General features: G+C 33.6%; 1 protein-coding gene across 1 annotated transcript; it reads right to left on the bottom strand.

Moving 5' to 3' along the window:
- Nucleotides 1–27,835, bottom strand: LOC145581973 (E3 ubiquitin-protein ligase UPL6-like). Its single transcript, XM_081639012.1, has 27 exons — nt 27,639–27,835; nt 27,316–27,491; nt 26,237–26,334; nt 25,838–25,965; nt 22,743–22,854; nt 21,572–21,749; nt 19,971–20,150; nt 18,097–18,279; nt 17,589–17,670; nt 17,275–17,393; nt 16,841–17,139; nt 15,684–15,780; nt 13,349–13,492; nt 11,703–11,786; nt 11,531–11,617; nt 10,191–10,331; nt 9,977–10,102; nt 9,187–9,285; nt 6,966–7,033; nt 6,552–6,618; nt 5,498–5,668; nt 5,322–5,411; nt 4,869–4,949; nt 2,166–2,239; nt 1,337–1,408; nt 1,165–1,254; nt 1–516 (listed from the first exon to the last, which is right to left on the bottom strand). Exons 2-27 carry the CDS (start codon nt 27,472–27,474, stop codon nt 450–452), a joined length of 3,096 nt encoding a protein of 1,031 aa, XP_081495138.1. The 5' UTR covers nt 27,475–27,491; nt 27,639–27,835; the 3' UTR covers nt 1–449.
- Between the last annotated feature and the right edge of the window lie 139 nt (nt 27,836–27,974).

Genomic DNA, 27,974 nt, shown 5'->3' with positions numbered 1-27,974 from the left:
TTCTGAACAAGCAATATACTCTTATCTAAAATATCAGGTCTCGTGAATCGGCTGTAATTGAATGTTAATTGATAACACTCAAGGAAAATGGCTTTCTCTAAATCTGCCAATATATGTTGATTCCACAAAAGCTAACATTGCTCAATGCAAGGTAGGCTATCACCCTATACATACAACGTTGCAAAGCTTAGTATTCTAAAACTTTGAACTCAGACATATACATGTATATGAAGCAAGTTGCTCATATACTTTTATTTACAATGGTTTTTTGCCTGATCTTGGCCATCTCTCTCCTGTGTGATTTTGCTTGATGGTGCCTTTGAAAATGAATAAATAAGCCTGTTGAACTTTTGTGGCTGTAATTGAATGCCGATTGAGAACACCCAAGGAGCATGTCTCTGATCACTGGAAGAACTGAGATATGGTGTTGCAGAAAATTCACGGCTATATCAACTCAGGTCGAATCCAGCATCTGAGTTTATAGCATAGAGCAATTTACTCTCTAATTGCTCCTTGCTATATGACAAAATAACTAATGAGAATTCATCACTTGGAAAAAAGACAAGTTTTATTTGCTGCAAAAATCTGGGGAAAAAATGCATGCACAGAGCAAAGTCCATTTAATAAAGTATGCTAGAAGCTTGAAGATGAGAAAATTGGCCGCTCAGTGCTGGCATTATGTATGCAGACTCATCAAATAGCGTTATGGGCACAAGGAAAATTCAAAACAGGGTACATTGCTACACAAAAGCTTCCTTTCAAAGAGTTCATGAGCAACTATTGCTCTGCTTGGCCGATTTCAAATTTTGGACATTGGTGATGATATGTGGAAAAAGACAGAACATTTCTTTTATTGAACAGGAGGGGGGGAGGGGGTAGGGAACAAAGGGTCATATGAAGAAAATAAGTAAATAAATAAAAAAAAATAAAAAAAAAAAGAGCACCGATAGATGTGAGATGGCCAGTATATGGCTATTTCAAGGCAGCTTGCACTATGTTATTACTCAGAAACTAATCCAAAAATTAAGCTAGGCATGGAAAGGATTGGCTAGACCAAGGCAGCATTTAACACTTAGTGAGTCGGTGGATTGTCAATAGAGATTGGCAGCAAAAGATATGGTTAAGTACTACTTGATGAAAGAAAAGTAGGACAAAGACACTAACCTTCGATATGGTGGAAGCTTCAGAAGGTTCATACAAGTTGCTGATGTAGGCAAGCGTTCAAGAGCTTCCTCTGAAGCACTACCAGCAGCTCTACAAAAGTAATCAAGCATATTCATAATCAGAACGTGTCATTTACACACACAATGATGTCTTTATATAGAAAAAGCAGAACCTTTGTATGCAAAACTGAGGCTCCAGGGATTTGAATCCAAGAAGTGGTCCACGAGAGCATCCAGTGACGAATCTGGGAAGCAAAAGAAATAGCCAAAGTTGGAGTATTTTTCAGAAATTCATGCAAGTACTCAATTCACTCACACCTGAACTAAAAACACTTCCATCTACAAAATTGCAACATGAGGGGAATGCAAGAAGAGAGACACAAAATATATATGCATTATAAAAAATAAAAGGCAGGGAGTAAGGGACCCATATGATGGGGGAAAAAAGAGAAAAGCCTTAGCCAAATAAAGTAATGTTACAATTATTATGCAACTTCCAACAAGGGAAGTGTAACGAATTTTGAAAAACAAAGTAGCATAGTGGAATATTATACATTAAACTCCACATGTGCTAAATCAAATCCAGCAGTAAAATTACGTATCCAACATTTAAGAAATGCATAGATAGTAAAATGTATACACCTCAGTTCTGTTTTAATAGCAACATTGGGGATTTCACACTTAATTTTAATATCTTAAGTTGTATTTTAGCAGAAATCATAAAAGTTGATGTTTTGAAAATATATTTCACTCTTAATTTTTATATCATAAGTTGTATTTTAGCAGAAATCATAAAAGTTGATATTTGAAAATATATACTACGTATGTAAAAGCTCCCAAGACAAGTTTTCCTTCAAACATCTGGGCATCTCAAACCCAAACCATCATAAAGAGATCTATGGGGAAATTGTTCTTCTTATTCCAATCCATATGTGTTACTAAAAGCATCAGATAAAAGAATGGTATCTAGACTGGCTTCAAAAAGACTACTAAAACACTCACTTGAGAAATTTCATCTGGTTTTCCTGAGAGAGGCTCTTGAGGACTTCCCAGAACATCTCAATAACATAGTGCTCCTGTCAAAAAGAACAACAGGTTAGCTAGATCTATCAATGCAAAATTACTTTTTGCTTCAAATTACTTTGAAAAGAGGAATTAACAATAGTAATGCAAGTAACAGTAAGGGAAAAAAATGTAAAAGACCAAAAAATGCGCAAGCGAAAAATCTAATGATGACTCTCAAGGGTGTCAAATCTTCAACAGGTCAGTCAATATCCTCAATCAAAACAGCCTGTCTTATCCAATGATTGAATCTTTAGAAGAGTCTGGAGAAAATATGCACCAAGGAAATTGGGCATTTGAATTGATGACAATTTGTACTTTGCAAGTATACAAGTACCCAAAGATGAAAGCCATGCCTGTCCTTATAGATAACAAAACACTACAGTAAATTCTGAGAATATTACTTCAGGCTTTATCCGCAAAGAAAAATTTTCTAAAATAAATTCAAGAAAGGCAAAAAAAAAAAAAAAAAAAAAAAAAAAAAGGAGATGCCACAAAGGCACAAACTCATTTTTGTTTAATGGGGCTCTTGTAAAAGAGAGCTTCAACACGCAACTTGGGAACCCATGCCTGTCCTTTCAAATGATAGCATGGCAACCTGCAAAAGCATCCTTGACAAGGAATGACTTTTTTGCTTTGGGTCTTCCATAACCAGGGGGGAAGTGGGTGGGAGGAGTGTGCCAGCAGAAACACTGGACAGTATAGAACCATCATACCCCCCACCTCCACCAATTTTGACACATGTTATAAGTGAATACAAGGTTGGTCAAAGCCTTATTCAGGAATGCATCAATGTATTTAGTTATGACAAGGAAAATAATTCACTTCCAATCCATTGCTTTAGTTCAACGAACATCAAATGTGGGAACAACACAGCAAAACAAAAAGAATACAATGCAAACATTTTCACATTGAGACAACATCCTTCCAATAAAGGTTCATTGTGCAATTAATTATAGGGAGAGTGTTCATGCTACCGTTAATGTCATACATCGGAAGCCAACAGCTCAACTTCAAGGAAAGATGTTTATGAGATTTGGTTCCCCTCCCATTTTAATCAATAACAAGTCTTTGGGTACCCTTGTCATGCATAATGACCTTGGTGTACAGTATGGAAAGACAGAATGTGTGTTCTAATTGATCTAGTCTATGTGGATGATTTACTTGGCTTCTCACTGGCATTAATTTGGTAACATGCAACTCCTTCACACTTAAAGGCCTAAGTTTGTAGAGATGTTTTTTAGGCATTCAATCAGCTCATTCTCCAAAAGGATGAAAGGTGGTATACCATTCTATGGCTTTTATGTTGTAAAATCAAGTGGTTGAAGAGATTTCATAACTCTCTAGGGCTTATCCATCTTCATCCAATTCGTCTTTTTTATTAATATTTTACAGCGATCATACGAATAGCCTTTGATAAGTTGTCACTTTGGGTGTGAGCTTCTCTTAGATGGAACTATTATGACTGCATCTATGCACCAAGTACCAACCTGCTGAGCTGTTATAGAAACTTTGAGCAAGCATTAGTTCTTATTTTTATTATGCAAGTTGGGTGATCGTAGTACACAGATCTAACTTGAGGGGAAGTAGTTATTTTGTTTGTATTTTATGCTAGCCTTTGGCTCTTTCAACATTTACACTTTGTTTGGATAGCAAAGAATAAAGGAAAGGAAGAGGAGAGAAAGAGGAAGAAAGGGAGGGAAGAGAAAGGGAGGAAAAAGGTGAGCTCCGTTTTCCCTTCAAATCTCTCCAATTTTAGAGGGATTATGCTTATTAAAGAGAGTAGGAAAGACAAATGTTTTAAAAAACCGAGTGTATATTAATTACTGTGTGGCGGGAAGAAAAAAGAGAGTATGGGAAACTTTTGTGACACTATGGATAACTTCTAATAGTTTATGGGTAACTTTTGATAGTTTAAGGGTAACTTTGTGAGAATAAAAGTATTTGGGTAATGTGGGTAATTTTTGATAGTTTATGGGTAACTTTTGTGAGAATAACAGTAATTGGGTAATATGGGTATCTTTTGATAGTTTAAGAGTAATTTTGAGAGAATAAAAGTAGCTGGGTAATAAGGGTAACTTTTATGGGACTAAGGGTAACTTTTGTGATAATATGGGTAACTTTTAGTATACGATAACCGGATGAAAATAAAATAACACCGTACACCTGATGCACGCAAAAACTTTTGAGAGGGAAAATGGATCCCATCTCTCCTTCCCCTTTCTTTCCCCAATCCTTTATCCAAACAAGAAAAACTGTCCTCCTCTCTTTCTCTTCTCTTCTTTCCCTTCCATTTTCTTCTATGATTCTATCCAAACAAAGTGTTAATACCTAGCCTGTTTTTTTTCCTAATCTTCTCATTAATTAGTAGCTAGCATTTTCATCTTTTCTAAACTTTGTATCTGGACTCTTGTACGGTTTGTAAATCATGGTTTCCATTCTTATTGTAATGGAAATATAAAAACATTAACCTAAATTAGCAACAAGCCACTATTGTACTCTCCAGTACTTCAAGCTTAACAAAGTAACTTTCTGCATCCCAAACCCCAGACTTTTCTCTCACAAAAAAGTAACTTTCTGCATTAAGATAGCTGAGTACAATTTATTAAGTGTTAGGAGAAAAGGCAAAGAGAGAAGACATACTGCATGGTATCCGCCTGAGTATTGGGTATTAGAACGTAGATCGTCAATATCCAAACCATTAAGTGAACCTGATATCAGAATCTACACAGGCGAAGAACAATTAAGGGGCATCCCACAAGTACAAATTGATGCAGAACAGAAAAGGAAATTACTTGGATAGAAGACAATAAAATAACACATTTTAATGAGAAGAAAGCATAGAACAGTATACGAGTTGCAAGGAAACATTTTCTCGCTTATAAATTTTATGATAACTGCACTTAAAAACTCTCCATCCCCAGCGATCCAGCCTAAATCGGCTTGAAACCCATAAAGTTTAGCACTATACAGGAGCTTTAAGCTGCTTATAATTTAATTAATAGCTTCCTTCTTCATGAAAAAGGCAAAATGACAGAATATAGAAACAACAGAAGAAAGAAATACACTCTTTTCAGAGAAAAAAGATGACAATACCTGAAGTTCATGCTCATTGAACATATCAATCCATTCCTTTTGTATGAGTTGCTGAAATCCTCTGAGGAAATGCGAACTTTGCTGACGTATCTGATAGTAGTAGTATTCATTAGTTTCATAGATTAACGTTGCAAGTACGTAGCCCAAGTGTACATACATGAAGAAATATGAATTACCTGATAATTCAATCGATGATTCGCTATTAGATGGATAAATGGAATCATATTTTCATTTGTAACACGAATATTCTTCCCTCCAGGAATCAACTCTTCTTCAGTTTGTTCTCCATATTCATTATTCACGATAACAAAGTACAATTCCAAGTTTGAAACATCACCTTGATAATGCTGCAGGTAGATACAAGATTAAAGTAAAACAATACCAATTAGCTGCAAAAGATGGTAGATTCTGAAACACATAGTAAAATGGCAAACAAGGAAAGCAGGTGATAACTGACAGCAATCAGGTAAACAACAAGAGATAACAATTGATATTTTCTATACTACCCGTCTACCCATCCATCTCACGAAAGAAAAGGCAAAGACAATGCATACAGAACTAACCAATCTCAGTAAGAATAGAAAATCAACCTGCATGACTACTTCACAACCTAGGATGTATAAAGGAGGCCTCCCTACCCCTCAAGGCCGCAAGGACTTAAAAATGTGCATACTAAAGGAACCACAAAATAAATGTGTTAATTATATGCACCAACACTTCTAAGCTAAAAGGAAATGAAAAGGAGGGATCCTGAAAGTATCCTTTTTATGTTTCATCGAGAGTCTATACAGAATACATTTGCGTTTCTCTACCTTTTATTGCCTAACCAACGATTTAAAGCCTTACTGTTAATTCATGCCGAATAATACCTAAATATCATATAAGGTTTTCAATGAAGCCCAAGATATGGAAACAATTGACAAATTTTCACATCAAGCAGAAAATTGATAGTACAGGTTGAAAAAGCCTTTTTTGTTTTTGTTTTTTTTTTTTTTTTTTTTTTTTTTTAGAAAATGCTGTACCAGCAGTCATATTATGCATAAATTCAGTAATAACAGATATCGGAATGCTAAATTTTTAAAGATCATTAAGCTAGACATGCTAGAGCATTATATACAAGAATGATTTGAATTGTTATAATCGATCACATTGCCAACAACCACATACAACCAAAGTTGCAAAAAAGTTATGATAAGACATCCAAAACATAACCAAGACCAAGATGCATACCTTCAAAAAAATAAGGTGGCGGTATAGTTCTGGGTCCAGTGAAGGCAAGTCATTTAAATAGTTATGCCTGGGATCAAAGACACAAATGAAGGTGAATCCAAAGTGAACTATATCATAGCAGTGCTGGTAATCAAGAAGTTTTAAAACACACACACACAAAAGAAATATACCATAAGCCAAAAAACACTAGGTCTGACATATTTGGCTCAATGACCGATTAAGCAACTAGGTGTAGGAGAGACAAAAATAGGAAACAAGTACCAAAGTGCCATGTCAAAGTTTCAAAAGGTTTCAGAGTAGTTAAGTACATAATAGAAAGAATAAACAATTGACTGGACATAGTTCCAATATCATATATGAATGGACTATAGAAATGCAAAGTGAAATACACAGAGAATAGTTTTCGGGCCTTACTTTTGTTTTAGTTTGCTCAAGAAGAATGTTGCAAATGGTATGTCCACAAGAATTCCTTCAAACATTGCCTGTCCAATAAGAAAAAGCAAATAAGAAACTGTAATTCATTTAAATCTTGAGAAATTGAGGTTTTTCACTAAACTCATTATAGTTGATTAGTTGGAAGTTGAAATTATTTTGGTTAATATATTTTTGCAGTACAAAGTAATCCAGCTTCCATTGCAACTGCAATCCAGCAATACACCAGCTGGAGCATAGTCTAGGAAGGTGAGAGGCACACAAATACACCTCAACCCAGCAAAAGAGGAGGGTTTTTTTTTTTTTTTTTTTTTTTTTTTTTTTGGAATACCTTTCACAGAGGAACTAAAGAAAGAATTTCAACTAAGACATAAAAAATATTAAATTTGTCAACAGTACTCACAAACAAAGAAGAAAGAAAATATATAGTACGATGTATTAATAAGAAACAATCACAGAAGAATGGATAAAGGTTATCCATTGTCTAGTAAAAGAGGTCACAAGACATTAGATACCATTATTCCATAATTGAGAATAGCTAGTCAAGACACACCTGATCTCAATGTACGTTAACAAATAACAAGTATATAAGAAAAAAGCTCCAGTTTCCAATATTAAACAGCTAAGACAACCAAAGTTAATATACTTCATTACAGTGTAAATATCTAAATACTTCATCCAATAGTTAATTTATGAGTTAACATACATAACTACCGACTAGACACAGCTTGATATTTTCAAGTGGCCAAAAGAGTTAAACATACAAAGATACTGATAAGAATTAATGTATTTTCAGGGAAGAATTTTAAATCATGACATTATTACATCTTAAATTCTGATGTTTATTCATACTCAAATTATCGACCCATCCATCTTCAATTAAAAAAGCAACAAATTTAGAGGCCTCCCTTAATCAACTTTATTACAGTAATCACTCAATACATGCAACTATCCCTATGTACAGATTAATTAACATACCCAAAAAACTCAAAGCTATACAATCTTCAAAGACCACAAAATAGTCTCATATAGATAAAGGCTATCTCCCAAATAATTTGTTTATGATATTATGTACTTCTAATTATAAAGCCAAAGTTCAGGGCATCTAATAAATAGTTCTAAACAGCACATTGCATCATACAATATACTGAAAGTAAATTTCAATATGACCAAGAAAAGAAAGAGTTGTAATAAAACACTTGTGTTTTCTCCAAGCTCCATTTCAATTCATAAGGGCAAGTACATGATTAGGTGAAGACTGGAGAGGGTCAAGTTTGTGAAAAAAACACAATCATTATACTTTTTCATTGATATTCCAAATTTAACCCTAAGTTTTTACAAGAGCTACTTGTGAGGTACAAGTGAAGAATTATTTAATACCCCATAAGTACAAACTATGCATAATACATTTGGGGTATTTACAAGAGGAAAACTAGCCTATGAACTGAATGTATGGAGTATCTAACAAGAGAAAAGAACAGAAGATTATATATAATCATATCTGCCTGTTTTGGAAAACTATCCTGCTAACTTATAGACCCTACTCCTTGTGCCAGCTCTATCGGAGACACTGTCAAGTGTCAATTCATGATATCATTACCCTACCCACATGATTCCGAAACACGAGAAGGGAATAGAATATCAAAAAACTATTGGCCTCATAAAAGTTAAGGAAATACATTCTCAACCACGCAATAAAAAATTAAAAAAAAAATAAAAAATGAAGGTTACTCTCAGCACATTCCAAAAGAAGACAGAGAAGAAAAGGCATTACAGTATCAGAAAAGTATGCTTCCTAATATTCAATTTCACAGGGAGGAATATGAAGTTACTAACGAAGATACAGTCATAATGAACACGACATATCAAGGTAGGTGCCAACTTCATGCATGGAAGACCTTTCAACATTTTAGGTGAAAGAATCAAAAGTCAAGAAAAGCTTTTCATAACTGAATTGAGATAATCCTTTGCGAAAAATTAAGAGTATCAATTACGAACCAAACATCCCCAGCTATTTTCTGAAACAACCAGAAATTCACATACAAATGATTAAAATTTTACAAGTTGGAAATGGATTACAGAAGGAACAACAATTACCTTGTCATCAATTCCATGTGTTTAGTTAACTAAGGCCAACACAATAATTTCCAGTACCAAAAAAGGGTAGGACCAGTGATTTAAGTGTAGAAAATATAAATTTTACCTTTGCCAAAATTGTTCCCAAGAAATGGAAGTACTGCAGATGCTGTTCATGGACTAGACCTGACCCTGGGTTAGGGTAGAGTAGGTGATCAGCTGTCTCCTGGATTCATAAAGAACAAGTAAATCTTCTGAACTAAAAGCAACACAGGTATCATTAGCTTAAATATGTAAGTCAGAACAAAACATAACTTATTTCTGAATTATAAAAGTTGTAGTCAGCTACTTTGTATAAACCATAAATTCAAAAATCCCAACCACAACCGAAGAACAACAGCAAGTGACATATTTGACATAAAAAAAATGACATAAACAACCAAAATAATATTTTTCAATTCATGGGCAAAAATAAATAGATGTGAGAAACTGAGGATATAGCACTGAAAAAGGAATCATACATAGTATACTAACAACACATACACAGTCACAAGCCTGAATAGATCCAAGCCAACAACCCTCACATCTTTGACGGGTAAACTAGAATTCAAAATTAGATTAGAAGGTATACTCCTAATATCAGAGGTACAGGGGGAGAGGGGAGGAGAGAAGAAGGAGGTGAGGGGGGGTAAGTGAAAGCAAAAAAGGTCACACAATCAAAGTGTTATAAAAAAAATCACCCAAAAGAATTATAAGCAACCTCATAATCCAATAAGTAAATTTTCAATATTATGGTATATCCAACCAGATTTTTAATTGCTTCAAAACTACAACTATGAAGTGTGAATAACAGGCAAGCAATAGGAGATTCAGCAAGGGATAGGATTACAAAGTATAACTTCATGGAAATTGACAACCTTAAACAATCCATACTGTATATCAAAAGCAGCTCGAGTGACATTCTCCATAAAATCTTTGAAAATCCCACCACCATCTACGCCAGCTTCCTCAACCCCAAGCTCATTAATGAATGTTACACGAATCTGAAAAATGGGAACAACTCTCATTATAAACCCATCGTCCCCAAGGAAAAAAACGATCTTAGTTCAAATTTAAAAATAAGAAGATTACCCGCTCTCGAAGATCATCATCTGACAATGTACTCAACTGATTAAAAGCATCTTCCAAAATGTGATCTCTCCGTACTTTGACCCGATTTCTAGTAAAGACGGCACGAGAACCATCTGATTTCTTTGCTGCAGCCAGCAGTGACTAATAAAAGGAATGAAAAATCACATGTTACAACCAAAGCTTGCCAATAATGAAAACTGGAAGAGCAGGTTTTGTAATGAATAAAACCTTAAGAGTCAAAGGTTTTGCAATTCAGCAGAGTATTTTACACAATTTTGGTTCTAAAAGAGTTAGGATGTGAATCTGCAGACTGCCAGTAGGAAAAGACAGGCCAGTTCACTTAGATTCCTCTATAAGTCCATGCAACGGTACGTGTGAAAATGTTAATCCAACCTAAAGTGACCACCTAATTTTGAGTTTATGGCTCCATTATTAACTGTATAACTTTGGAATTGCACAATAAAGCTCAAGTCCAGTATCAAAATATCAGCTACAGCTACCTACAATTACAATAATACCTTCATATCAGACTCTCAGTTGTAGTGGCAGCTGCAAAGAATCTGAGGAAGTTTATACTAATATTTAACAACAGTACCATGATGCCATGAATCCACCTTATATTTCCATTTCATCTTTTAGAAACCATCATGCCTTTTCATTCTAACTCTATTAGTTTCACTTCCCAATTTCAACGAACTCAAACTCATACTTATCCTCTTCCATCGTTTCAATTTTTTTTTTTTTTTTTTTTTAGATTGACAACCACGACCACAAATTTTACTTCACATCATATTCTAGAATTTCAGTTTTTCTTTTTTACCCACTTAATCTTTTTTTTTAAAAGGTTGCATTAACCTTTTCTGTCTCTTTCATTAGCTGCATAATTCATCTATCTTCCTTAACCTTCCAAAGCATTATTATTTATGCAATAATCACAACAATTTTCTTTAAAAATAAAAATGATATAATTTCTGAATATAAGTACCAATTTGAGAATATACATCTTATATTTTAAGAAGTATTTTAGCAAAATTTAAGACAAATATAATTTATACTTATACAATTTAATAAATTAAGCAACGCGTAACAATAATTTTAGGCTGTCAGCATATAACAGCCTTTTATACAACAGAAAGCTAAAAATCCAATAAGTAGTAGCATATGCAACAATCTGCAAAAAACAGTATGATGCCTCCAACTCTACTAAGAATTGAAAGCAAAACACATTGAACAAAATAGCAACAAAACTTAATCAAAGAAGACCAAATACATCAAATTTTCAAGAGCATAAAATCACATTTCAATGGTGAACTAAAGGAAACAACTAGATGATTACTCACAGCAAATATTTTGACCCTGCTTGTAAACGGAACCAAGAATGGAGCTTGCTTGATTATTTCACGTGCCCTAGTGTTTTCCTGCATAGCCTGGGAGAAAATATATTGTAAGAGTCAGCACTGGACAAAGCTGGTGTCTCTGAGGGTTGAGGGTTCACAGATAAAAAGCAAATACCTGAGAAATAAAATAGTCATTTACACCTTCTGCATGAAAGTCACTTGAGGGGGCAAACTGCCTTCTATTGTTCCAATCTTGCAACTGTATTAACAACATAAGTAAAGCAAGTACATGAGTTTTTTTTTCGCTTTAATTCAGGTAATGTAGATGTGTTTAGAGTCTGTAGACACTAAAGGAAATCAACAATGTCAGTTCACATACTATGCATTATCCTCTCTATTACCCCTCCTTCGTATAATAAACTTCATCATTGATAAATAAAAGAAAGAATCACTAGCCTGAAGATTACAGGAAAAAATATACACACAAAAAAAAAAAAAAAAAAAAAAGGAAGAATGACCCAAAGAGACACAAGAAAAATTACTCTCTATCTTCTGAAGGAACTTGACAAGAGACCCATTTCCCTGAAATCCTATAATTGTTCTCCAATCCCCATCACCCCACCAAAAAAAGAGAAGAAGAATATATATATAACGAAGCAGAAGAGCAGAGATCTGGCCCTCATGCAAACTGACACTCGCACAAGAGACTTGCAACTGCTCCAGGATAGTAGCTGAATGAACACACTTGATCCCTACAGCTTTAAAAGTGGCCTTCACAAACGTGTAGCAAGCTCAATTAGCTCGCAATTAAAGAATGAAATTCAATTTGTTTTACATTACCAAAACACATCATCAGACTAACATATTTTAAGGTTCTCCTAGATACTAGTCATTGCCCTCATTGGTATAGGGTTGACAGAAGAAAATGGCCAAACAAAAGCTTTGCCTGCTACTTGAAGAACAAAATTCAATTAGCTCGCAATTAAAGAACAAAATTCAATTTGTTTTACATTAGCAAAACACATCATCAGACTAACATATTTTAAGGTTCTCCTGGATATTAGTCATTGCCCTCATTGGTATAGGGTTGACAGAAGAAAATGGCCAAACAAAAGCTTTGCCTGCTACTTAGGCTTCCAAACATAGGTATAGAGAAGAGCTGAATAGCTGATCGAGCATTTTCTATATTTGCTCTGTATATGGTCACATAACCAATACTGGAAACACCATAATCTAATCAAGAGAGACCAATAACGAGAGATATTCAAGAACACCAGTCCCTCAATGGAAATCTCAGCATGTAATAATCAACAACCATCCTAAAAAGATGATTGTGAGCATGACACTTTATGAAATACAATAGTTTTAACAAAGCCAAGGATGCTGAATAGAAAATGAATCCACCCAGCTCTTGTTTGATCCCAAAAAACCAACGAGTACCATTCATGTTGCCTAAGCTACCACAAAGTTATATTGACACATATTGTTGAGAACTCAAAAATCAATCACAGTATTTCTTTGAATAACGTCTGTATATCCCTCAAACCAAGAACCCAAATCAAAAATCAAATTCTCACAACCACACCCTGTGTCAGATCCAAACTGCATTATCCAGATCAAACTATTAGGACCCAACTGTTATCAATGGGATTTAAAAAATATTTTCAGAAAAAAATTTACAGACAAGTGACAACTGTTATCAATTAGGACACAACAATACATTTTTCACAAATTTAACAATATCTTTCTACCTAAAAACCTGTTATCAACAGAGAGACAAGTCAGTAAAAATAATTCATATAGTTCATGAGCCCTGAATACCTGAGTGAGAAGCTCAGCCACAACTACGCTGACCCTATGCTGCAAAAATTCTAATGGCTGCTTCTTATAAGCCATACTCTCATTATTAGACTTAACCAAGTTCAATGGAGCCACTGGATTCACCCACAGCAATTGCCATAACGCCTGAAAGATCAAATTATATCACCGATTCAGTAAAGTTGGATATACCAAAATAACAAAATTACATAAATTTATAGTTGAAGATAAGTGTACATGAGAATTTGACAAAATATAAGAATTCACAGAGCATGCAAGCATGACCATATACATCTACACCATATATTCAAAAAGGTAAATTTCTGTAAGACTCCATCACAGGTATACTCCATTTAGATTTGGCAGTGTCTATTTTGTAAAAACCTAAAAGGCATTTCAGAAATAAAGGGTGAATGAAGCATCAAACATCATCAATGCCCAAACCCAAGAACTTTTATTTCATATGATATGTTTCAACATTTAACTGATCAAGCCAATGAAAGAAATGATGCTGGAACAAATTAATAGTAACAAGTGCAACATTTTTATAGCAGAGTAAAAGGAAATTTTCCATGGCATAAATGCATTAACAACAAATCCTTTTTCCTCATCTCCCTCGTGATCACCATAACTATTATATTTTATAGCATCAATGTATACATATGCCTTACTATCATGCTATAAGTGACTTGTCTTCTGCCACAATATATGAGACCAAGATTACAAATATTACAGCAAAGTAAAAAGTTAACTTAAAAAATAAAATCATGTGCATTGTGCAAAATCAAAACTAATTAAATATGGAAATCATGAAGCTGTTGTTTCATGATTTCATGTTTTTACTTGAAACTATATTGTTGGCCAAAGCAATGAACATCCTATATTAGGCTAAAAGTGATGAAAGGCACTCTATATCAATTTGATTAAGATTGTGAGTGAAGGAAAACTAAGAAAATATGCCACTGATTCATCTATAGCATATTATTAACGGTACAATTTCTACCTTTCAAATTTTTTCTTTCATTTATTATTTATGCATCATTGTACAAATTCTTTGAAACGGTTGAAACAAAGTTGGACACGGATGAGCAACATTTGAGAGTTGGATTCAATAATGAGAGATAGGACTTAAAGGTTGAAGGAATGTAAATTGATACATTAATGTTCAATATTTAAAGGGAAAAAGATGAGGAAAACAAAGAGGCCATAGAAAAATAATAGGATAAACATGAAGATAAAAGGAGGAGGTCAGTCAGGTGGCACGTGTCTCTAAAGGATAGTTTTTCAAAATACTAGGTATAGATTTTAGTAAGAAGGTGAGTCAATCAATGGTCAATGAGCTATGCACATGTAGAATAGATTAAGAAAATTTTGAGGCATTTGTAAGATATATTTAAAATATAAAAATCATGCATAATACACACTGTGTAAATGATGCATATTCCATTCAATCAAAATCATCAAAAGATGACAAGTAAAAGCTATGTATGTTACTCCGACACAGCTGTTTTGGTCCCATACCTAACATGAGACGATCCGGTATGGAATCCCTACCAGATCTGTGACTGCCCAGTAGAGACACAGCAGGTTATAAAAAATAAAAAATAAAAAATAAAAAAGAGAGATGGCAAGGAGAAATAAAGAAAAGGTACAAGAATCACTTCATTACATTTATCATAGATTCCTAGGTCTGTTATTTGTGGGAGAAATTTACCTAAATTATATTTGAAAGATGGGTTTTGCTAAGTACATAAATCTGATCACACTGAACGGATTTTCATGATGGCCACTACTCCAGTGGTCTTTTGGCAACGGTGAGTCGTGGTGAGTACTGGTGACCAGCTCCAATTTTTCACTCCTGCTATGTCTTATTTTTAATTTTTATTCCAATTGAAGGTATGCAGGGGAGGGGTGGAATAAAGCAGTCATATAAAGTGTGAGTATGTGAAAAATAGGAAACCCATGTGATACTTTACAGCTGTACTTCCTATCTCACTTTAAAGCTGATTATTAAGTCTTCAGTAGTAAAAACTGCAAAGTTAAAGCTTTCTTTGACATTTTCAATACTACACAAAGAAAAACCTTAAAAATCCTATATTTTGTTGATTGTTCCTTGTACCCATGTCTAAAATTAGAATATATCTTGAAATTCGAGCTTTTTGAGGACTAACACTCGGATCCATACCCATAAATAACATCCATATCCGAGTTCGAGTAACACAGTATAGATATACAGGGCAGCTAACTATCAAAGTAGACAGTTTCAGAACTGTCTTTGATCAAATCACAATGGCTAGGGTACAAAAGAAAACTGAAGAGCATAGCTGGCAAAAATTACCTGTCGTAGTATAACAATTAAGTATCTAATATCCTTCAGAGCCAACGGTTTTTCCTGTTCATAGAACTCTTCATTATCAACTATCATAAGCATGTGCCTGCCAGCACAATGAAAGAAATGTTAGCCTTTGCACAGTTCATACAATTGAAACTAACAAACAGTAGTATCAGGAAATTTATAGTGGTTAATTGGTTATCAATACAAAATTTCAGAAACAATATACTTCCCAGAAAAGAAAGTTGATAGCTCAAAGAACCTTGAAATAAAATTCTATGTACAAAATTTAAGCACTTTCAACACCTTTAACTTAAAAACAAAGGAAGTATGTCACAATAATATCTTTTTTGAAATAAAGCATGCAATGAAAGGGTGGAGTATCTTGTATATTGTGGTGTTACGTTAAGGATAATTTAAAGTGACACTCTTCCTGTGTAACCTAAACTGCAAAATATGATATACGATCTGGACAAAGATCAATTTAATTTCTATCTTAAGATAAATAAACAGTGCAATAGAAGTATAGAACACTAAAATTGATTTCATATAGCCCTGATACAGGTACGAAACAAAAAAGAACCTTTCTTTTAAATCAAGAAAAAAAGAAAAGAGTCACTAAATCGAGAATAACAGTACTGTCCACAGAGCTCCACAAGTAATACATATTCAATCAAATTACCAGTATATGTATACCAAACAGGTGTCTTTTCAGCAGGTTTTGTTTAGTAGTTCTTCAATTAGTTTCAAAATCAGGTTAGGGAGTTTCACTCATATATGGTACAATTTCAGCCAAAGTTAAAAACACTAAATCACAAAATTTGTTTCGCCTTCACCATGTTTAAACCAGTAAAAGCAATGACATAGTTTTTTTTTCACCAATAGACCACCAGATAACACAAACATGTAAACACAGACAACCAAACAAGAGGATAGGTGAAGAAACAAATCATTACAAGATTCAAAATGATCCACAGAAAATGGAAGGGGAAAAAACCTGGAAAATAATTTTAAATCGAAGAGCGATACAGGATTTAAGATTACTACCATAAATGGAAACAGTGACGAGGTGATAGGGTTTATAAATTCTCAGTAAAAAATAAAGAAGGCTAACTATAAGGAGACAATAAGCCAGAAACATCACAAGCAAACAGGCAGCTTACTTATATACAGGACAGAAAACAGCCAGAGGTAACAGCCAACCAGGTACACCTTCTTGCAGATAAGAGGATCGTTCTGCCACCAATGACCACTTCTGAGTCTCATGACACCGCTTCATAAAGCTCCAAAGAACAGGAACAAGAGCAGTCCTGTATGCTAGGATTGTCATAATGCGTTCAAGTGGCAAAGTGTTAAATGTCACATGCAGGAATGCACATGCTGTCCCAACAGCTGTCACTTCTCTATCGTCAGGTACATTATTATTGGTGACCGAAGGAATTCCTCCCAGCAAAACATTTATCTGCAAAAAAATAGGGTATCACTTTGTGATAGAAAAAAAAAAAAAAAAGAAAAGGTTTGACTTCTAGTGATGGTGAAAGTGAATCTTAAAATAAAAAAGGTATTAGAAAAACAGAAAATCAGGCTATAAGCACACCAACTGGAGAAGAAACCGTGGGTCTATCGCATTAGATATCTGGGATTCCAAATCCTTGCTTAAAACAATTTCATTAGATTCTTCCACGTCAGTCATATCCTCATCTTCCATAGCAGAATCTGAATAAAGGTTGCACAATCAAATATGAGTTCAGGAATGAGTTACACTTTGCACTCGAAGACTGCAGAAGAGTTTTTCAATTCAACAAACTAAGAGAAGTAAACGATAAAAAGAAAGGGATCCATATTAAGACCCCAGTAAAACAGAAGACAAATCTAGAAAAGAAATATGGATAAAGTCTAAAATGATCTTACTTTCACTAGTTTCTCTACTGACTGACTTTAGACGAGGTAGCATCTCCAGTAAAAATGTCGCTGCTGCTGCTAAATCAATAGCCTGAGAGATAACAAAGAAATGACAATCATCTATACCAGCAAGACTCTAGACTTATTCTGAAAATCATAACAAAATAAGATCTACCTATAGATTCTTCGTAAAATAAAAATAATAAAAAATAAAAAATAAAAATAAATAAATAAATAAATAAATAAATAAATAAATCTACACAACTTTAAAAGTTTGACCAAGAAAGCACACAAATTTTATCAAAAATTATATCTTGGTGATAAAAAATTTCATTCAACCAACAAAGAAAACAGATCTATGCATTAAAAAGGAGCATATAAACTAGATCAGATATGCAATCAAATACAAAATACAAATTTAACATTCCTTCCGGGAGGATAACAAATGATGTAGACAAAAAAAAAAAAAAAAAAAAAAAAAAAAAAGGAGTCTACAGGAACAGTTTTTAATCAATACCATCTCAAACGAGCAGTCAGCCTTTGATAAAACAAGTGCAGATGCTTCTAATGTGTTTCCAAGTAGACAAGCATAACTTGGATACTCAGCTGAGAAATCTTTTGGTAGAGCATGAGTGTTACTTCGCACATACGACAGCATCTGGTGCACATAATGCTTGCACAACTGCTGCCTAGCAAAGACCTGGAAAGATAATGCAAGCACCAACTCAAGATTACACTGTAGCCACAAATAGAAGCTAAAATGAACATGCCCTGCAAGGCTGCAATTGCAATATCAAACTAAATGCATCTTATTCAGACACAAGGGTCAGGGAAAAGGCTTTGGGGAAGAAAATGACTTCTTGAGTCCACAACAGCAGACAATATGTAAGCATAGCTACAATATAAGATCAGCATATAGAATCACTATGGCCCTATTTGGTGATTAGCTGATTTGACTAACTGTTAGCTGGTAGCTATTTGCATTAGTCGTTTTAACTAGCTACTCGTAATTCTACATGTGTAAAAGTGTTTGGTAACTATATGTTAGCTATTAGCTGCTTTAGGGCTTGTTCACATTTACTGAACTGAGCTGAACTGAAGTGAAATGATTGGAACTGAAATGAACTGAACTGATTGGAGCTGAACTCAACTGAACTGAATTGAATAGAGCTGAAATGAATATTTTATGATAGAAGGAAATTAGGAGCTGAACTGAACTGAACTGATTGGAGCTGAACTGAACTGAATTGATTGGAGCTGAGCTGAACTGAAGTGAAATTAAGCTGAAGTGAACGGGCCCCTTAGTATATAAAACAACAAAAGGCTAAAAGCTCTTTCAAAAAGCTCCAAATATGAGATATTTGAAAAAGAACTTTTTGAATCTAAAAAGCTCTATCAACGACTCCTAACCAAACACCCCAAAGAACTTTTTGAAGTAGTCAAACAGCTTCTTACTCCAAAAAGCTCCTAACGAAACACTCCCTATAATAAAATAAAATTAAATAAACCTATTGTCTTTTAGCATAAGCTCATAACCTAGATTTCTCTGAATTTATGCAAACTAACATTTAAATGCACAGTTTGAATTTTTAATAAAATTACTTATTTAATGCTTATATGCTAAAAAATTTCTTATATGCGCTAATTAGAATTTAGGGCACTCTTTCTCAAATTGTAAACTTATATTCATAAATTTTAACTTTATTATTCAACCAATAAAAAATAATAATGTAAATTAAATTTTTAAAAAAGAAAAAGGAAAGAAAAGCAGTTAACAAAATATTACAAAAGAATAATGGAATAAGATTAATGCAAAAAATAATAATAAGATACTCAACAGTTAGAATAAGACATGTGTAACAAAAAGAAGAAAAGAAAAATAAGAAGAGGTATGCTAGAAGGGACATGAAGCACTTTAGATTTTTTGCATTTCATTGTTATTAAATACTACCTCCATATTGCTGAGTCTTACTCAATTACTGTAGCTATGCAAACCAAGGAAAAGTAAAAACTGAGACCATACATGTGGGTACTTTTGAATTAAAGAGGAAAGAGACGAAGAGTAAGAGATTAATTAAATAAAATTGGGCCCCACGAAATGGGGTTGTGGATGATAAAAAATGAATAAAAAGTTGTCATAAAAGGAATAAAGTAAAAGTGAGTAGAACTAGAACACGGATGAAAATGGAAAGTGAGTAAGACTTTGGAAAACAGAGGTGGTATCAGTATAGTATAGATCTCGGGGAATATGGTGAAATTTGTGTAAATGGCATTCAAATTTGAGCATTTGTGGTTATCTGATTCATTTTTAGGTCAAAAGCAGAGAACATCTTGACCAGAAACAGTATCCAATTTAACAAGAGGACCTGAAATGATTTTTAGCAAACCTACCTCTTTTAGGCATGGAAAAAATTTCCACAAGAATGGTATAGTAAGAATTTGTGATGAAAAGCTCCACCATTGATCAGCATTTTGGCACACACATGGCTTCTCACCAACATGTGGTATTATTAGGGTAAGCACTAGCTCCAAGGAAGAAACTTCAATCATATTCTGAGAATTCAAACTTTCCTTCACAGCATAAAACACATTATTTAGTTATCCAAAATGACATCAAGAAACATAAACTTCAAGGGGGATCTGAAAATATAACTGCAAAACAAAACAATAAAATGGGTCAAAGCAGAAAAACAATCATAACAGCAAACCCATTTAAGTTTTCCCAAAGGTAGAGTAAGAGCAAAAGATGACCAAGATAACTAGCCTTAACCCTCACAAACTTAGTTTAAAAAGGCACAAGGCACACCAAGGTGACAAAGGTGCACAAGGTCCCAGAACCTAGGCACAAGGCTGTGTGTCTAATGGATTCTTGGCAAACCTTTTTTTTTTCTATGTTTTATATAAAGAGGTCTAGGTTATACTGATACTATTTCAAATCAGAGAATAAAAAGCAGCAGTACTCAGAAACCTTCAAAGATAACACTTGAGAACTTTAATCACTACTAAGGGGGTTCTGCACCTACCTGGCACACAATAAAACAAATAACTTCAAAATAAACTCTCCAAATCAACTTCACCACTTGACATGTTTTGGACACCACAATTCTAAAATCTAAACCCTGTTCTAGAGTGGCAAATAGACCAAAACCACAATATTATAAGTTTGTTACTCTGTTGCTTCTCTTTCCCACTCCATCTTCTTACCACTGCATATAACACCTTGAGAACATTTTGGTGAGGTCTAGTTTAATGAACTAGTTTGACTAAACATTGACAATTATTTTACACTAGCGTATAAGGATAACAATTATATAAAGGGATCCATCTCAATGTGTACTTTCCAATAAATGTAAATTTAATTAAAAAAAAATTCAAAAATGTATTTAGTAATTAACATTTGAAAATTTAAAATTCTGAATAATGATCCTTTTCTTTTCCTTTTTTTTTCCTCAGTTGAAGAATTGAAAGCCCACTTTCCCTTCTGATTTTAGTAACCATGTGACTCCTCCCCCCCCCCCCCCCCCTCTAATATTATATTATATATATTGTTATCTCTAACATGAAGTGTGAAGCCTCCACACCCACGTTGAGTATGGTCGTATGGATTATATCATATATGTTGGAGGTGCAATGAAGAGACCAAGGATCATGGATGACAAATCTTAACAGGCACTCACAAGAGTCACCACTGATTCTTGCCAAAGACATGAATAAGAAGATGAAGATATTTAGGGAAACTAAAACAGAATAATGCCTATTGACAGTGAATGTTAAAAAAGCAAGATGATAAGAGAAACTTCAGGCATTAGTTAACACTGCTTGGCATTAATTACTGATAAGTTCCAAACAAAATTTTAAACGTGTTATAAAGAAATCAATTAAACTAAAGCTCCAAACAAAATTAGTAAGTATTGAAGGGACAGCAAAGAGCCAAAGATGGACATTATCAAGGATAAGGATATCAACTCTACACATAAAATAAGGAAGTATACCTTTGCAGCTAGAGTTATCTCTCTAAACAAGGTAAAGGTATTTCTTTGCAAAAGATAGCTAATTGTTCCACAAGCCCATGGAAGTTCAGGATCAATCAACTTAACCAAAGCTTCCAAAAATCCTGCTAAGATATGTAGATTGGACTCTGACCAAGACGATTGTTTCTTGAACTGACTACTGCATAGGTTGTTAAAAAAAAATAAGAAACGCTATTTAATGGTACCCGTCAAAAAAAAATGGTAGACGGTCATGGTATGATCAATGATTAAGATAGAGTGTAAAATACAAAAAATCAAGTGAATTTAACAAAACATTCACCCTAAAGAAAAAGAATAAAAAGTTCTTCACATCAATCCATAGCAATTTCATATGCACAATAGATCCAGTAAACATGGAAGAAAACAAAAACACCGTATTTAATCAACAAAGAGGAGAAGAGAGGGGATACAGATACATGTGAACATGCAAGAAAGCAAAAACACACTGCTTAATCAACAAAGAGAAGATGAGAGGAGAGGGGAGAAGATGTGAACCTTAGTCCGAATCACATCTTTTTCCAATAATGCCGCAAGTAAAGAAAAAAAATTAATCACAAAAATGATACACATACAGTGACAGCAAAGTAATCCAAAGAGATGTAAAATAGGTGGAAAGTTTGAAACTAAGGCTTTTTTTTTTCCTTTTAGGATTAGTGAGGTGCACATTAGTATTAAAAGATACAGTACAGCAATCAGAAAGGAAACTTCTCCAAAAAAAAATCTATTATTTCTGAAGCTTGCCATCAATTGTAGAGTGTACTGATTGGCTATATCCTAATTCAAGAACAAAAGTGAACCTACTATTTCCAATATGATTTTAGAGTAATAGACTTATGTTCCAATTCAGGCTTATAATTTCCAAAGATACCAATTTCCAGATGCATAGGGGAACAAGAGAAAACAATTGTTTTGAATTTCTAATTTTGTTTTTTTTTTTCCAGCCTCTTTCCATTGCAAGCTTTACAACATTGTTCCTAAGAGACCAGTTCTCTCCCATCTCTCGCGAGAAAGGGAGGGAAGCAAGAAAAGAGCACCTTATTTCAAATGCACAAGTTACAGCTAAAAGATATGGACTCCAAAAGAAAATACTGTAGGCCATAGTACATGCTAAAAGCCAAATTGCCAAACGAACCTATAAGCATGAACAGCACGTATACACGCATAACTCAATTGCTTCACCCGGTAATCCACTACACTGTGGTTTGAAGAATAATCCATGCCTGTGAACAATGAAATGACACCCCCTGCAAAATGTTCTAAATTATTAGTATTGCCTTATACACACATTGATTTTAAAAGAAAGAAGCTCTCTCTCTCTCTCTCAAGGAATAAATTTGAAACAATTCTACATTTGTTAAGATTTACTAATTAATACACCAAAAAATACCCTTCATAAAATGGGTGGAAATGGGGGTGGATAAGGATAGATTGGTAAAATAGAGTAGGTGAAACATTCTCTCTCCTATTTACGTCTAAATAAATGTGCCATTTCCATGTGTTGCAATTTTAAGAAAACGAAGCAAGTAGATAACACTCATAACAGTTTACTTTAAAATTACAAAACTTGCCTAAAAAGAATAAAATTTCAGCACTTCTACTTTTAATAAGATTTACTAATTTAAATACCTTGGATTGTAATTGACTAATACATTCATGAAGTACTTGCAATCAAGATAGGTCAGAATCTGTTAAATTCAAAAACAAACTTGAACAAAAAACCTTTGCTCTTTAAGTACGTGAAGTACATGAGCAAAGCTCGAACATCATGTTCTACTCAATAGTGTTCAAGAACAACTCATTTAAGTTTGTTAATAAGCTTGTTCATGTCTAATAATAACTTGGTTAAAGCGCTCGGAGAGGAAAGAAAAAAAAAACCTAATTTTTTAAACCCAATTTCGTATCTTCCCTTTTCACCAACCTGCATGTTATTATTGTCCCTCATACACATTTGTAAAAATTACAAATTATTTCAACAAAACTATATGGATGCAAAAAAAAACTTAAAATTACATACTTCCTCCACTTTATTTTACTTGCAACATTAAGATTTTTGTACTATTTATACACTCCTATTACGTCATATTGTGATTATACAAAAGAAAAAATATAGTCATCTGCGTCTCAATTTACACTTAATAAATTTTATTAACTTTTACTAAAACACAACCAAAGATATTAATAGTTTAAAGTGTACATTGGCGAACGAGAAATCTTAGCTTTGTAAGTAATATGGAGTGGAAAAAGTATTTTTTAAAAAAGGTAACTTACGGCTCGTTTATTTGATCAAGCCCGACTAAAGCTCACTCAATGCAAATGAGCATATTCATGAACAAAAGCTAGAACAAGTCAAATGCTTAGAATTTGAAAACCTTATTCAAGCTCCTCGAACACTAATAATTCTTATCAAGCTTAGCTCAAACAAATTAAGCTAGACTTAACATAGATCATTTGCAACTCTGTATATACCCTTCATAAAGTGGTCGGGAAGGGGTAGATAAGGATAGATAGGTAGTATAGGGTATCTCTTTGCTTAATTAACACCAGAAGATCATGGGATTGATTCTCATCACCTGCCTTGGTGGCTCTCTAAACACCAAAAAATATATCAGATTTCTTATGATTGCAATACATACATAAAAGGGGTAAAAATAAAGCAATTCTACATTTGATAAGAACTATTCTCTTCATCCCTAAAGGTTATTCCCATTTGAAATCTTGACACTATTCTTAAGATGAGATAAATTACATTCAATATATAAAACATAACATAGCGATGTTAGGTCTTATTTGATTCATCTCAAGGAGTATATTATTAATACTCTATTGTTACATTTTTTACTATATACAGCTAAAGATATTTATAATCAAATTAATGCATTGACAAATGTGTATAATTATAATGTAGAGAACTTGTAGGAACAGAAAGAGCATCAATTAAAACACTAATGAATACCCTTCATAAAGTGGAAGGAAGTACGTAGATAAGGATTGGTGGAAAGCATAGAGGTAGGTGAAACATTCTCTCTAAATCTCTCCTCTTTTTTTAATAAATGTATCAAATCTACGTGTTACAATTTTTGGGAAACCGTGTGTGTATGTGTGTGTGTGTGTATACACTTCCTTAATCCCAAAAAAAATACTATAACATAGTCTATACTAGGGATATCAAAATCATGAATCTACTTTGAACTTATAGGGGCTTTCATTATGGAATTGTAAAATAGAAGGTAATATTCTCCGAAAATGTATAATCAAGACATTATACTCAAATTCATTTAATGTGTTCACATTATTAGTTAAAAACCTAAACAATTGATAGAAAATAGTTGTTTACCCACAAAGCAGCCAAACACTGATAATATATATTTATTAATAACTTTGTAGGCATATTTTTAGATTTGTGAAGTTTTCACTAGTTAGATACATATGTAAAATCATGTAGAATCGTAAATCGAATCATATGGCCATATATAAGTCAGAGAATCGTAAGATTCTAAGACTTGAATTGTGTAAGTTTATACTTTTTTCTGAAACTAACAAAATAAAATTCATTGAATGTGTCTGTAGCTATACTGTTTTATGCTTAATAAACATGTCATTTTCATTTGATAAACACTTTCCATCACATAATCTAAGCAAGGTCATAGTGCAAGATCCCCAAAAAAAATTCAATCCAATATTTGTTTATAGAAATACTTATTTCTTGTGAACTGAAAATCACATACCTTAATTGAACTATATATTGTACAGAAAAGATTAACATCAAACTCTACATGTACCCTATATTTTCTTTCCAATCATCTGACCTATCTAAATCTCTTCACATGCCTCATAAAGATTCTGGACCAACTTCCAGCATCTACGTCCAAGACTTCATTATTTAATTAAATAAATAAGCCAACATCAACATACAAAATAAGCTTGGGAGAGCACCCACTTACCAAAGCCCACACCCATAGCATATCAACCATCAATTAAGGAGCATGTGAATGGCCCATCAATAGAATCATGCTATGTAAGTATGTATGCAGAACGTATGACCACAAAAAGGTGAAGGGATTCTAAGTATATACTTCGATAGATATCAATAAATAACAATTCCATGGGGAAACACTAAAATCGATGTGCACTCCCAGCACATTACCAAACAAAACACAGAACCAAAGAAGACAATCTCTAATAATCATAGAATTCAATTGAAAGTTGAACAGTATACGAAGAAATTACCAGTATCTTTAGAAAAATGCTGAAGTAGTCGACAGGTCTCTGCAAGAGCAAAGAGGTCATCCCGATTTCTCGGATTGAAGAAAAACAGTAACTCGCAGAGATACCTTGAATCCGGAGCAAAACATTGTCTGAAAAAGAAAACATAAATGTACATTCACAGAATGTACATTAACAGATCAGGTGGAAGGAAGCAATCAAACACAAGGCTAAACCTATATGAACATTGAAACATAACCATTTCCAAATAAATGAAGATACATCCAAGTCCCATCAAAAATAAATAAAAGCAAGCCCCATCAACCAAGGATACACGGAAAAAAAAAAAAAAAAAAAAAAAAAAAAAAAAAAAAAAAAGAAGAGATAAATTAAGGGGTCAAAGTAAACAAATATCATATTTACCTGCCAACATTCTGGCAGCGCTTCCCGTATGTAGCAAAAAACTTCTCTCGCACCTTATTATGTTCAACTTCAACAACCTTCCAGGCTCTGTAGCATTTCTGCAATTAGTGAGCATGTGGTGATCAAATATAGGTACAAAAGGCTTTTGTAGCTCACTTGACTACCAACCCACTGAATTAAAAGTCCTTTCTTGAAGAAACAGCATCAGCATAGGACACGGAAAGGTATGTTGTAAGCATATCTATAGATAAATGAAGCTGCTAGTCAAGTTTAACGATGAGTCCATGGATAAGCATTTTACGTTCAGCAAGATAATCATACCATATTTTCATTTTAGTTCAAGGTGTTCTTAAGTTTTTCTATCAGGAGCTAATGCAACTTGCTTAAAGAGCCAAATAGTATGGAGCTTTCAGCCACAACCATTTGAATGTCTAAAGTTTCTCCTAAAACCTTTTCACCATCATTATCAATTCAGAGAAACATTTAAGAGTTCCTTAAGATCACAAACCAAGTGAAAGCCCAAAAATTCCAAACATGGATTGAGCTCTCCACTGTACTCTTCAACAATTTTACACATTATTTTTAGCCCAGACAGACCAATCAGTAGATTCCGTGCAACCATACAGCGAGGGCAAAAAATTACTTTCGCACAAAGTAAGCTTACTGACATGGGTATAGGAAGGAGCACAGTATTTTGCACAGTACCGAACCTTCAACTAACACGGATGGTATCACACCATTATTGAAATTAGAGACATACCTTAAAGGCTTAATAGCTACTTCCGCATCGAAATTTATCAATTCAAATACAAAAACGCAAAAATTGCAACAATAAACTAAAATGTTAACCACCCATAAATTATCATAGCATAACATTCTTCTATCTTAATTCAAACAAGAATTTACCACTTACCCACCAAGCAAAAATGCAAAAATTGCAACAATAAACTAGAAAATAACACTATAAGTCTCACATAAACAGCACAAAATTACCCATATAATGCTCTAAAAATGAAATTTAATTTAAATGATAGCAATTTAATAAAAAATAAATCAACATTGAATTAAAACAAACCTACCTGAATTTTAACAGCAGCAGAATTCTGCTGGCGTTGAGACATTCGACGATTCCGCTCCAACCTAGTTTGCTCCAAAAGCTTTTGCCTGTCTCTCTCCTTGGAGCTCCGACCACCTAAATCAACCCGTTTTCGAGCAGATGGATCGCCTGAGAAGAACATTGTTTCTTGCAAAAATTCTACACCAAAAAAACAAAAACCCACGATTAATTATATGAAATAAATGTAAGAATTACATTAAATTGAAAAAATGAAAAGAAAAATTTGGTGTTGGAACAAATAAAATTCAGTAAATGTAGAGAGGGATTTCGATTGATTCTTGATACCTTTGAATTTGCCCTAAAAAACAAGTTTGGGATTAATTTTGTGAGTTTGATTGTTGAATTATTGTCGGAAAAAATCAAAGATTTTGGAAATTTGGTTGAAAAGAGTAAAGATTGAATAGAAGTTGCGATTCTTCTCCCTCTTTCCTCCCCCTTCTCTTTGTGTATGTAAAGAAAGAAATCAAATTTATATTAGGGGGAGTGAAATTTTGATGACGGCATACCTTAGTTCATTTCTTAGTAAACAAATGTTATTCTTCCTCTGTTTTTTAAATATTGCACCACTTACTTTTTAGGGAAATATCACAAATATTGCACCACTTACTTTTTAGGGAAATA

Source organism: Chenopodium album, chromosome 15 (genome assembly GCF_948465745.1).
Source record: "Chenopodium album chromosome 15, dcCheAlbu1.1, whole genome shotgun sequence".
Taxonomy (NCBI): domain Eukaryota; kingdom Viridiplantae; phylum Streptophyta; class Magnoliopsida; order Caryophyllales; family Amaranthaceae; genus Chenopodium; species Chenopodium album.
Note: the sequence above shows the minus strand (reverse complement) of the source record. Positions and strands in the feature narration are given on the sequence as shown.

Bases quoted from the DNA above. Each gene is read 5' to 3' on its own strand.
- LOC145581973 (XM_081639012.1), bottom strand. From the start codon at position 27,474: ATGTTCTTCTCAGGCGATCCATCTGCTCGAAAACGGGTTGATTTAGGT. The intron at 11,787-13,348 runs GTATTCAGGGCT...TTGTTAATACAG, and splicing joins TGGCTGAGCTTCTCACTCAG to TTGCAAGATTGGAACAATAG. The intron at 5,412-5,497 runs GTAATTCATATT...TACTACTATCAG, and splicing joins ATCATCGATTGAATTATCAG to ATACGTCAGCAAAGTTCGCA.